At 44.1% G+C, this 13,214-nt stretch overlaps 1 protein-coding gene across 1 annotated transcript in view; it reads left to right on the forward strand.

Moving 5' to 3' along the window:
* Positions 1 to 10,743, forward strand: part of ACACB (acetyl-CoA carboxylase beta) — a 70,093-nt gene extending 59,350 nt beyond the window's left edge. The window contains exons 42-52 of the mRNA XM_077835364.1: positions 555 to 698; positions 1,074 to 1,194; positions 1,396 to 1,492; positions 1,865 to 1,961; positions 2,231 to 2,366; positions 2,975 to 3,152; positions 5,191 to 5,303; positions 6,082 to 6,236; positions 6,904 to 7,074; positions 8,564 to 8,700; positions 8,957 to 10,743. Coding sequence (XP_077691490.1) covers positions 555 to 698; positions 1,074 to 1,194; positions 1,396 to 1,492; positions 1,865 to 1,961; positions 2,231 to 2,366; positions 2,975 to 3,152; positions 5,191 to 5,303; positions 6,082 to 6,236; positions 6,904 to 7,074; positions 8,564 to 8,700; positions 8,957 to 9,083 — 1,476 coding nt within the window. The 3' untranslated portion in view covers positions 9,084 to 10,743. The remainder of the gene's footprint in view (positions 1 to 554; positions 699 to 1,073; positions 1,195 to 1,395; positions 1,493 to 1,864; positions 1,962 to 2,230; positions 2,367 to 2,974; positions 3,153 to 5,190; positions 5,304 to 6,081; positions 6,237 to 6,903; positions 7,075 to 8,563; positions 8,701 to 8,956) is intronic.
* The last annotated feature ends 2,471 nt before the right edge of the window (positions 10,744 to 13,214 follow it).

Genomic DNA, 13,214 nt, shown 5'->3' on the forward strand with positions numbered 1-13,214 from the left:
ATTATCATACACATTGTAAGGAGAGTGATCACTTTAGATAAGCTATTACCAGCAGGAGAGTGGGGTGGGGGGAGGTATTTTTTCATGCTTTGTGTGTGTAAAAAGATCTTCTACACTTTCCACAGTATGCATCCGATGAAGTGAGCTGTAGCTCACGAAAGCTTATGCTCAAATAAATTGGTTAGAGCAAGTCATTGGCAGAGCTGGCATTGACAGAGCCTTGCTCAGTCAGCTAGTTCAGCGTGGCAGGTGTATGAACTTGCAGAGTTACTCCAGCTTAAATTAAGAAGAGATTTTTTTTTAAACCCATTTAGTTAGACCAATGCAAAAGGCGGTCTGGACACTTTTATTTTACAAAACCAAAGTTTAGCTTAAATCAGTCAAGAATAGGTTTAAACTAAACTAAAATAAGCCACTTTTTAGACCATAATAAGCATGTCTACACACAGGTTTGCACTGGTTTTAACTAAACAGGCACAAGTTTGTGTGTGCATAAGGTCTACAGCTACTTTACTCTAGGGGTGATAATCTTTTCTATTTATAACTTTAACTAGGTCCTGGGGCGTGAGGTCTACACATCCAATAACCAGCTCGGAGGCGTGCAGATCATGCATAATAATGGTGTTTCCCATGTGACTGTCCCAGATGACTTTGAGGGCGTCTACACCATCTTACAGTGGCTTTCGTATATGCCAAAGGTGAGTAGCTCCAACGGGACAGCAATGTGTTGGCTGTGACGTTTTATTTAATGTAATGCCTTGTTTAAAACCAACAAACAAACACCCAACAACTTTTTATAATCCATTTGACGTGCAGAAATTACTTCTGTAGTTGTTTTTGAAGGCGTTTCTGACACCATCTAATGCACTAGAAGCATTGTAGAAAGTAATGTGAAATATTGTCCGTACGGAAGAATAATTATCTGTAAGGAAATTAGTCTGGATTAATGCTTTTTCTGTAACAACCTAAGTAGCATTTCAGTGGGATAAAGGGTAAAGTGGGAACAAACATTGTCCAACAGATTTTTATAGTGCTATTTGGTAAAACTGGGTTAGAGATTTTTCTTCTTATAGGACAATCGTAGCCCAGTGCCTGTTACTGCTACAAGTGACCCCATTGAAAGAGAAATTGATTTTGTCCCTTCCAAAGCCCCCTACGACCCCAGATGGATGCTGGCAGGAAGACCACATCCAAGTAAGTAAGGGCGTTCTAACCTAGACCTTCTGCGGAAACTCCATTCTGTCTCCCCATCCTACATTTATTTGTTGCTGTAAAATCCTCCCAGTCCTGTGTATGCAGAATTTTACCACTGTTTGATATAATGTGCACTAGGAGTTTATTGTGAACTGATCAGCAAAATAGCCTTACAGTTATGCACTCTGTTTGATTGCACAGTTGTTAAGGGAACCTGGCAGAGCGGCTTCTTTGATCATGGCACTTTCATGGAGATCATGCAGCCCTGGGCACAGACGGTTGTAGTTGGCAGAGCAAGGTAACAACAAAGCACAGCTGTTAACAGTGTACTCACTAAGAGCCATTTCCTGCCTGGACATGCAGAATCCCACTGCAGTCTGTGCGCCTGTCTGAGTGGTAAATCAGGCAGGAGTAGGCACTAAACTATCTGTATAAAAGGTAGCTGACTGTCAGCCAAGGGTGCTTTTTAACTTGGGGCTGCGTTGTCCCCTCCTGGGGGACTGGCTTTCCTGGGAACGGGTTCTGTGGCGTTCCCCCTACATTGTTCTATTGAGCAGTGGGGAAAGCAAGCCCCCTGGCCTTGCTTGGAGACCAGTTGAACTTGTCAGCTTGATAGAAGTGAAAATTCATCTCTGCTTGAGAAACTGACCTGGTCCCTGGCTCTCTGCAGGTTGGGAGGGATCCCCATTGGTGTGGTAGCGGTGGAGACCCGGACTGTGGAGATGGCAATACCAGCTGACCCTGCAAACCTGGATTCTGAAGCACAGGTATGTTGGGAAACCGTTGGGGAGCGTGAATATATGTACAGTGGCAATGCTTCATATTGTAAAGCTAGAAGAAAATCCTGCTCTGGATGACCCTTTTGTGTGGATCTGGCTTCTCCATCCTGCCTCCTCTTTCAGGCGGGTGGAATCAACTACCCTCAGTCCCTTCATTGGTTTTAAACCTTCCAACTACAGAACTTTGTCGACCTACCAGGCTCGTTTGCCAAGAGGGATCTAATCCGAACTGAACACTTCTGCTCGCTCTCTTTCAGATAGTCCAGCAGGCTGGGCAGGTGTGGTTCCCAGATTCAGCTTTTAAAACTGCCCAGGCTATAAGGGACTTCGACCGAGAGCGGCTCCCTCTCTTGATCTTTGCAAACTGGAGGGGATTCTCCGGTGGCATGAAAGGTGATTCGCTCTTTGCTAAACAGGAGTCAGGGAGGAGAGCCGGGTTGTGATCCCACATGACCCTCTGTGGAGTATGGGGATCCTGAGCGAGCTCAGCATGTCCCCTTTAGTGCTGCTATTTCCAGGAGTGTGCGGTTCCCCGGGAGCATGCTGACTGTGTGATGCTGTTCCGAGAGTCACCTCCTGCGTAGCTTTCCTGCACGGCGGCTGCTGCAGGGGCTGACGGCTCGGGGGCGGGAGGGCTGCATGAGTGTCACACTGCAGGCTGGGGTGTCTTTGGTTTGGTTTATTTTTTACTGTGGAGGCAGCCCGCTCAGTCTGTCGGGGAGGGAAGTGTGTTGGGTTGCTTACGTGAGAAATCTAGCAGGTTTTATAGGGTCAAACTGCTGGGCATCCTCAACTGGGATGGCTGCAGGGTGGCACCTGGAAGAGGCGGGCACTGTAGAGTAGAGGTGAGTGCAGGGGTCCAGAGAAGGGACAGGGAGTGAAGTATTAAACCTGGCGCTTCTCCCTGGCATGTGTCCCCAACCCATAGCTTGTCCCTGTAGCTCCGCAGAGCAGAGGGCGTTACCAGAAATGATTGATAACATAAAGGTCTTGGTTTTCAGACATGTACGATCAGGTGCTGAAGTTCGGTGCATACATTGTTGATAGCCTCAGGCAGTTTAAACAGCCTGTTCTTGTCTACATCCCCCCACATGCCGAGCTAAGAGGAGGGTCCTGGGTAGTAATTGATCCAACAATCAACCCTGTGTACATGGAGCTTTATGCAGACAAGGAGAGCAGGTAGGTAATATCTTTCTCAGAGTTTTTGGGTGGTCTCCTGTTCTGGTACTTCCCTTGTAACTTTCTACTGTTCTAGGCATTCTTCCATAGCCTTTGGCTTAAGTTTCTCATCAGTCCATCCATACTTTTTTAAGGGTTGGACGGGGATGATGAGCTCAAAACAATCAGAGCGATCTAGATTGCTTAGTAAACTGGGAACAAGCAAATGACATGTGTTTTAATACAGCTGAGCTAAATGTAACTGTGTACATCTGGGAACAAAGAATGTAGCTTCTACTTACAGGATGGGACACTCGATCCTGGGAAGCAGCAACTGAAAAAATGTGGGGGTTGTGGTAGGTCATCAAATGAACCTGAGCTTCTAGTGCAATGCTGTGGCCAAAAGGGGTAATGTGATCATGGGGTGAGTAAACGGGAACCTTGAGAAGGAGCAGAGAGGTTATTTGATCTCTGTATTTGGCACTGGTGTGACCACTGTGGAATCCTATGTCCAGTTCTGGAGTCCGCACTTCAATAAGGGTGTTGATAAACTGGAGAGAGTTCTAAGACCAATAATAATGATTAAAGGATTAGAAAACATGCCTTATAGTGCTAGGAGCTCAATCTATTCAGTTTAACAAAGAGAAGGTTAAGGGGTAACTTGATCACAGTCTATAAGTATCTACGTGGGGAACAGATATTTAATAATGGGCTCTTCCATCTAGCAGAGAAAGGTATAACGTGATCCAATGGCTGGAAGTTGAAGCTAGACAACTTCAGGCTGGAAATAAGGGGTACATTTTTAACAGTGAGGGTAATTAACCATTGGAACAATTTTACCAAGGGTCGTGGTGGATTCTCCAATCCTGACTATTTTTAAATCATGACCGGATGTTTTTCTAAAAGTTCTGCTCTGGGAATTATTTGGGGGCAGGTCTCTGGCCCGTGCTATGCAGGAGGTCAGACTAGATGATTACAGTGGTCCCTTCTGGCCTTGGAATCTGAGAGTCTATGAAAATGTGACCTTCCTTTTCCTGTGCTCGTAAAGTGCGTGTATTCTCCATGCCACGTGCCTGGGCCTTTGAATGATGTTCTTTTCACTGATAAAACCTTCCCAACAGCCCATGGGGGTAGAGGAGAAAACGAAACTGCACTTGGGAAAAGAGACACATTTCTGCTTTATACAGTGTAGCTATAGCCATGACAGTCCCAGGATATAGGAGAGACAAGGTGTTTACTGGACCAACTGAACCAGCCCTGAAGAAGAACTCTGGGTGGCTCAAAAGCTTCTCTCTCTCACCAACATAAGTTGGTCCGATAGAAGATATCACCTCACCCTCATTTCTGCCTCACTTTCAAGCAGGGCAGTCGTCATGAATGCAATTATTGTGAAAAGTCTGAACAATACCTATCTAGTGTCCTATTTAAAACTATACAGCTACAACTCTGTAACTGTGATCTGCTCAGATCTTCCAAGTACCAGGAGAGAACCTGCATTATTATTGGAAATAATACATATAGAACACCCCAAAATGTACGGCACGTTATAGAGGAAATACAAGCCCCTTATGTGATCCCTTTATGAGTTCATAGACTCATTTGCAGCGGTCTCATTAACAGTTGAGATTTGTTAACCGGCCAAACTCATGAGCCAACAGTACAAATTGTTGGACTCTCACAGCACAATTTGCTGGATATTCTACATAACAGGTCCTCCAACAATATACATTGCTGAGCTAAATATATTTATTATTTTTAATGTCCCTCCTTTTATCTTCGTGAATACTTGGTGATAACTATTGAATGTAGGGGCAAATAGTAGAAAATGCTAGAAAGAGAAAACTGCAGAAAGCTCAGATTTGGGAAGGGAAACCCTTGCAGATTTCCTACATCTTTGCTCTTAATCCTTGAATTTAAACACCCTCTGTACTGTAACAATAAGAACAACACTTCTGCTGAAAATAAGGTAAAACTGGAAAGTCTTCCCAGAATGTATTTTCCCCATATAGACGTCTCCACTGTACCAAACTTGACATCACAAAACCTCCGTGCTTTCTAGGGGAGGCATTTTAGAGGCTGAAGGAACAGTGGAAATTAAATTCAGAAGGAAGGATTTGATAAAGACCATGAGAAGAATCGATTCAGTCTATGCCAGACTTGTTGAACAGCTGGGTAAGAAGAGAATTTGTTTCCCCCTTCCCCTTTTGTTCCAGTTTACGTTGCTCCCTTAAAGCATGAGGCATGAACTCTGGAGATGGGTAAATAATGGTGCTGCTGTGACCATCTGGGAAATCCTGTTTAGGTGCCAGTGGAGGTTTCTTTTGACAGTGAATCCTGGACAGTGCCTGACCTGATTGGGGCCACTCCGTACTATTTAAATATAAATTAATACTAATCTCTCTAAGGGGTTGTGTTCATAGTGCCTTGTCTATGTTTTTCACCCCATTCACACGCGCCCTCAGAGAACAATCATCAGTTCTACAAATGTTATTTCTTCTAAGTTACTCTTTGTTTCTAAGATCTTAGGAAACTATAAAGATGCTAGTTAGTCTCTAAGGTGCCACGAGTACTCCTTTTCTTTTTGTGAATACAGACTAACACGGCTGCTACTCTGAAACCTATAAAGATGCTGTATGTCAAACTCAAGCACTCACATAGTCTGTTTAGGCAGAGCTTTCGCTTGGAAACTCCTTGGGACAGAGACAGTTCCTTATTTTTCTGTACAGTGCCATGCACATTTGTGGCAGTGTATAAACTACAAACTCCCATTTAAGGTCACTAGTACCGTAGTTAAGTCCATGGGTTTTCAGTTTTGGTTTTTTTTAAAGGAGTATTGTTAACCCTTTCTTGGTTGTTCCTAGTTTAATATTTGCTGCTCTCTTACTGCCTGGCTTGCAGGTAACTGAACTCAGATCTAGACTGACACATGCTTTGTTTCCTGGAATAACAGGTACCCCAGAACTCCTAGAAGAGGATCACAGAGAGCTGGAGAAGCAGCTGAAAGCTCGGGAAGAGCTCATGTTACCTATCTTCCACCAGGTGGCAGTGCAGTTTGCTGACCTTCACGACACGCCAGGAAGAATGCACGAGAAGGGCGTTATTACAGTTAAGCGACAGCGCTTTGCTTTCAGCTTTCATTGTGCTGTTATTGGGGAAATGTAACAACCCTGATGATTCACCGTTAGAAAACCTGGTCAAGGCATTTTAAAGAAAAAAATCTCATTACTGTAGAGGGCAGTGCTCGGGCTGGTGTGGGTGAGACCCTGTCCTGTCATGTCATGGGATGGGCAGGAGCATGGGAGTAGATTGCTGCTGCGTGACATGACATTTCTGACTTGGTATTTCTCTCTGAGGCCCCAGTCTCTGCAACTCCTAATGCAGGAGTGAACCCTGCTGCACCCACCTAGAACCCCATTGGCTCCAGTGTCTGGCTCCGTTAGAACGCTGTGCTATGTGGAAAGAAATTGTGATCGGAGTTGCATTGTGCTGCTGGAGAGAGTCTTGCTGTCTCTGCAGGGTTTGAACAGCAGAGGTGTTACCTCTGATTCTGATGCTACTTTTCAGAAGGGCAGCATGTCTGTAAGCAGGGGGAAGTCACAATGGGGGAATCTCTCTGGAGATGCAGATTGCAAGGATACACTCTGCCCCTCCCAAATATTTGTCCAGACAAATGGAGTGTACCAGGATCCTGAACTTCAGCTATTTCCTCCTCTCCGCCATCCCCAAAGCATTTCCTTTGCAAGCCTGAATTTTGAACTCTCCGTCACCCCAGGATATCCTTGAGTGGAAGAATGCCCGCACGTTCTTATACTGGCGTCTGCGGCGCCTCCTCTTGGAGGAAGCAGTGAAAACGGAGATTCTGAATGCGGACAGTGAGCTCAGCAACATTCACATCCAGTCCATGCTGCGCCGCTGGTTCATGGAGACGGAAGGAGCTGTGAAGGTATCTCTTCATCTTGGCTATTTCAGGTTCTCATGTTACTGATTTGCAGTCTGTTTCCTCAGTGTAGCCAGTACTGTCCAACGACAGCCTGCCATGCTTCCCTACACGTGCACATGCTCCATTGACTTCCTGAGTTTGGTTGAAAAATGTGACCAGAGTTGCTGTTCCATAGCTTGAGTGTAACGTTCCTGCCATGGTGCGTGGCCACTGAAATCCAAGCACAGTCTCTTCGGATCAGGTGGCTTACACTGGATGCGAGGGATCATCAAACTTAAACAAAACTGTGCAAAAAAAGAAGTCATATGGTTGATCTCTTTATCTTGAAGCAGTGTCTCTCAGTGGAGAAAGAAGAGATTGCATGCCTGTGCCTTCAAGCTTCTTTGTTGTTTTTTTTTATCTTTAGATAAAAATTCTCTAAATCATGACTTATCAACTTTAAGTTAATGACAGTTGTGGCTGTTACTATCCTGTAAGTCTGATTTTTGTCCCTTGTAAAATAATAGAACCAATACAAAGAGAAATAGAACCACTAACCATCTAGGGAAAGACAGAACCCTAAGCAGTCAACTACATGAGTTTCAGAATAAGTTTCACTAAACAAACTCAAGTGCTTAATGAAATGATGGAATTAGTAGGTGGAGGGAATGTGAGATACTTTCGATGTAAGATTCAGGGATATTCAGTTTTGAATAAAGGAGTTGATTGCAACCTCACAAAGTTTTACTCCCCCAATTGAATTTGTTTGCCCTTAGCTATGAACACTGTCATGCGGACTGACAACTGGGTGTCTGACCCAGAGTAAGAGTAATCTGTGGAGCTGAGGGAGGGGTCTAGTGATGTACTTCTGGGATCTGTGTTTAGCTCAGGTTTTACTTAACATCTTCCTTAATGATCAGGAAGAGGGAATGTGGAGCATGTTCATGAAATTCACTGAGAAGAGAGGAGTTGCAAATACCAGTAAGGATGGAGGTGAGGGGGTTACAGAACCATCGAAAGAGAATAGGAAAAGTGGGGAAATAAATTAATAAGAAACCAAGAATCAATTGAAAAACTGCAAACCAATACATCTGGGAGGGAGGAAACTAGCCCAGATGTCTGGGTGGGGATATTAAATGGGAGGAAGAAACCTGACAGAACAGTAATGCTTGGGGGAGAGGGGGAGTGGGAGGGAATCTTTGGGAGAGGGAGTAGAATTATGCAAATGATGCATTGCATATTCACCTACTATGCAAATTAAGGCATCACATCGTTTGCATAACTGGTTCAGCTTTCTGGACCTGCATGGGCCTTAAAAGATATGTGAGGGTAAGATCTGTTGGTATGAAGAATAGTGTCCCAGAGAAGGTTGTATGTCCTGGGATATTCTAAAACTGGATTTGACAGTACAATCAGGAGTAATCCTGCACTGGAAAGAAGGTGGATTAGATGACTTTGTAGGACCCCTCTCTCTCCCAGGAGTATGCGAAGATGCTCTTGTTGTTTTCTCTAGGGCTATCTCTGGGACAATAACCAGGTGGTGGTGGAATGGCTGGAGAAACACTTGAAAGAAGAGGAGGGTTCCCGATCAGCCATTCGAGAAAACATCAAATATCTGAAACGGGATTACACCCTCAGACATATCCGGGCGTGAGTACATGGGGTGTTCTGGCCTCTTACTGGAGGAAGCTGGGTGTTGCTCGGTTTAAAGTAACTGAGTAGTATGTCTCCTGGGTATAAATGGCCACAATAGATGATTTCATCAAACCACAGTTTGAGTATAGTGTATAGATTATAAGATCTTTAGAGCAGAAGCTATCTTCCTGTGTGTTGTGTACAATGCCCAGTTCTCTGCCAGCAATTAAATGATGCCACCCTCCTCCTTTCCTTCTTTTGTCCACTGTAGCTTGGTTCAAGCAAACCCAGAGGTGGCCTTGGACTGCATGATTCACATGAGTCAGCACATCACCCGTGCACAGAGGGCCCAGATCACTCATCTCTTATCTACCATGGATAACGCCCCCCCTTCTTGACAGAGAGGCCACAGGTGGGGGTTCCAGGAGCAATCACTATAGACAAGGAAGTGCACAGAGAGAAACCACTCCTTTGAGACCAGATGTCTTCTTGCCTGCGTGTATTCGACCCTAGTGTTGAAGCCTTAGACTCTACTGATGTCTCTCAATAAATGATGCATTTGTTGCATTTTCTACCATGAAAATAGCCTTTCTGTGAACACCATGTTCATCCTGGACTTGTGGGGACAATTAAAAAAACAAATCCATTACAGTGGCATTTTTGTGGGATTTAAATTCAACCCAAATTGACCTCGGGAGCCTTGTCTCTAGCACAAAGCCGGTAGGGATGGGCCCCAGGGTCATTTTATAACTGAATTTAAAATCATTTATTTTTTTTTATTGTAAACCCAGTTCTTAACCATACAACGTTGAGATACATTTCATTAGAATGAATGGAGCTGGGAGTAGAACTCAAACTCTGTATAATAGCCGGAAAGAGAAATATTTTTGTACTAATGTTTATTGTTGCTGACCATCTGCCAGCATAAGAAGAAAATGTTATTTTTAATGAACAAGAGAAAACTGTGTTTTGGAAAAACATTCACACTAACCACAATAAAACCATTGGAGAGCCTCATCATTCCCCTGCTATGGCAGTGTTTAGTAGAGCTGATTATGAAATAGTTCTTGGAGCATGGTCAGGGATTCCAGGGAAGGTTTCGACAGAGCCATACATTTCAACCTGTCTTTCATTTTATTTGTGGTCAGGACACCAAGTTTGCAGCTGTTAACACAATTTTTGGTGCAGGATTTGTTAGAGTGCAGTTCTAACAAGGGAATGAAAAGGGGCAGTTGAATTTTCTATCTCTTCTTTAATTGGTGTCCCCTTCCATTTCATATTGGAATTCTTTGGAATTATTCCAGCGTCTGCACCTGCATCCCGACCCACCCATGTACACTCTATTTGGAGTGGGAAGGGAAAGCACATGTGGACCTGACCTTGTCAGTGGTTAACCTGACCTGATGAATTAGGGTAACGTATCACACACTTCAAACTATTTAGTTTAGTAAAAGCAATGATTTAGCTCTTACTGTGCCTTGTTCTATTGGGTAGCATTTGACAAACCCATTTGCCTAATGTAACTGCAGAATAATGGTGATCCAGCCTTTTGCCATTTTAAAAATAAATCCTCAGGTCCAATATATCCTTCAACTGGGTTGCATAACCTCATGACAATATACGTACCATGTCTCACAGTAATCTTTAATCATAAGAATAAGATATGACCTTATGGGAATAGAATTGGTTACTTAGTTTAAATACAGTGTTAAAGCCATTATTTGGCAATGTTACAGATCCCGTCAGTTGATTTTAAACCAAATAATGACAAAACCAAAGAGACGCACAGGACAGTTACGCACACAGTGGGCTAGGGAATGTGTTGAAACAACTTACTATATGCAATGCCAGTGGTGAGGTTTTTCCAAAGAATGTATTGTGTATTTTATTGAGAGGAGGGCTGCAGGAGAGACTTTAAAAGCTCCTTGATTTGAAAGGTGTTACACGTGCACGAGTTTTGTCAGAGAGAGGAGGATGTGTTGTTAACAAAACTCACTGTATGGAAGGAGGATTGGAAAATCCAGCCCAAGTGCTCCAAATAAAATGACCACATTTTTCAGGGAGGATTCTGTGACTTCTTTTTCTTTGCCTTTACTAAATGCAGAGGTTCTATGACCTGTATCATCTCATTGCATTAAATGCGCAGAGCAGAAACACCTTCCAGCAAGTGGCATGGAGCTCGCTTTCCTGGAGCAATGTGTTCATTCACAAACCCCTGCTCTGCCATGAGTGAACTGTGCCAAGTTGATTACCATTACGGTTTCCAGCGGCTGCTGTTATAGTGCGGAAATGCCCGGTTGTGGTTCTTTCTAACCCAGTTGTGGTAGTGAGGGGCGGGGAAGGAAGGGTGCTACAGCCAAGTTGTCTGTCATGTAACTGGGATTTTTTCTTTTTCCCCTTTCCTACCTGGGTGGATTGGGGATTTTGCAGGAACATCATTTGATGATGCATGGCCTGGGGCCTGCACTGCAACACTTGTGCACGAACTGAGCAGGTTTTTTGAAAAAAAAGGGAATTCTGGGATAGCTTGGGTGGGGGTAGACCAAAGAGTAAATGATTCTTTTAGATTATTCTGTATGTAACCTATGAGAATGAAGACTTCTGCTATTAAACTAGCTATAGTTCCGGTAATCTTACAAAATAAAATCTCTTAAAACATGAATATTTGCAAAGCCCATGTATGATGGAACGCTCTCCACTGCACCAAATTTAGGGATGAACTCTCTTCCATCATCACAGTTGCAATGTCAAAGTCTATTTAAAACCAGTGAAAGCCAATAGCATACGTTATGTGCACACTGGGTGATACTTTATTGTGGCGGCTCGGCTAGTTACCCTCAGCAACCCTCTGTCTTTTAATGGAAACTGAACACTATTTGGATGAAATATGTCTGGAATTTTCGAAGATGTTTAAAGGAGTTGGACGCCCAACTCGCACTGAAATGGGAGTTTAGCTCCATCGTATTTTCCCGGTAAATAGCACTGCACTGGTTTTCACCACAAAGCTGCTGAGTTGTGCAGCTGGTTTCACGAGAGAGCACATTTGTACAGGCTTAGAGCTTGGGATGAGATCAACGTTTCAAGCTTCAGGCTGAACGTAATGGCTTTTCTTGGCTTAGTTTTCAGCTTCTGAAATTTTGTTTAAATGTAACCCTTAGTGCAGGGGAAGCCTGTGTAATTGAGGCAGAATTATGAAACCCTGTGTACGCTTGTTTGGAGCATTCATTTAGGGCTAAACCCTGCAATCCTTACTCAGGTTAAACTCTCTTTGATTTCAGTGCCTGGAGAGCAAGAGGCCTAACTATAGCACCGGCACCGGCACCAGTTAGTAGGAGTATGTTTGAAAAGACTTGTAGGGAAATGTAGGGTGCATAGGCCCTTTGCTGGATAGAAAACTTGCTGCTGTCAAAACGGCTGCAGAGAACACCAGAGTGACGTTCAGCAGTATCCTCTGATGAACCGTCTGGAGAAAGGACTAGGTGGTGACCAGACCTTGGGTAAGTAACATGGCAACAGTGGTCTGTGTGATGCTCTGCAGCAATTAAACATAAACACTGTTTCCCCCCACCCCCTGCCCCAATCCAAAACCTTCCTTGTCACTTACTAACCCTGGGGCATCTGTCCGATAACAGCATTTGATTTGCAGGGAAGTTCTGATGTCTTCCAGGTGGATCGGCTAAGGTACAGGGAGGTGAAGAGGTAGCTAAGGTTGGAGCCTGACTGGCCTTTCAGGAATGTGAACCCAGTTCCATCATCTTCTCAGGAGCCATTTTGCTGGAATGTCGGGCAGCCAGTGACACTTGAGGAGCGGGGTGAGGCAGTGACTTTCACACAGGCCCCCTAAGAGTTGTCCAGTGGTGGTAACGTTCAGGCCCTTCCAATTTAACCTGATTTCAACAGCTCATCTTTTTAAGATCTGTTTTCATACACAGTGGATTGCGGGACTTCTTCTGTGAGAAGTGGAACTACACAAAAACCAGTGACTGCAGGTGAGTTTAGATTCAAAGATTCTCCGCAGCAAGTGGGCTGTGGAGGAAAGTACACGATACACCTTTTAAAAGTGTTCTTCTCAAGGGAGGTTTGAACTGGGGGGGGTGGGGGGAGGGGAGGAAAAGGCAATAGATTTACATCTATTTCTATTTCAGGAAAATTCTAAATAGGATCAACTGTTAGCCTGTTTTGTAATGCTACTGTTTGAAGAGAGCAAGCGACTAGGAGCCAGGACTCCTGGCTCCTATTCCTGGCTCTGCAGGAATGGCTTGCTGAATAACCTACAACAAGCCGCTCAGCTCTCTGCGCCACTCTCTTCCGAGCTGTAAAATGGGAGTGATTCCGATGTATGTCATGGTGGATTTCAAGGCGTAGTATTATGTTTGACGTTTGATGAAAGGTGCTATATAGAAGTAAACTGTTTTAATTTGTGTCAATAGTAGAAATGAGGGACACAACTGTTTTCCTATAGTGGTGGGCTCTTTAGATAATGTATAGTCTCATGTTTAAGAGAAGTTTCTAGTCATTTGCAGCAAACT

Source organism: Eretmochelys imbricata, chromosome 15 (genome assembly GCF_965152235.1).
Source record: "Eretmochelys imbricata isolate rEreImb1 chromosome 15, rEreImb1.hap1, whole genome shotgun sequence".
In the NCBI taxonomy this organism is placed as follows: domain Eukaryota; kingdom Metazoa; phylum Chordata; order Testudines; family Cheloniidae; genus Eretmochelys; species Eretmochelys imbricata.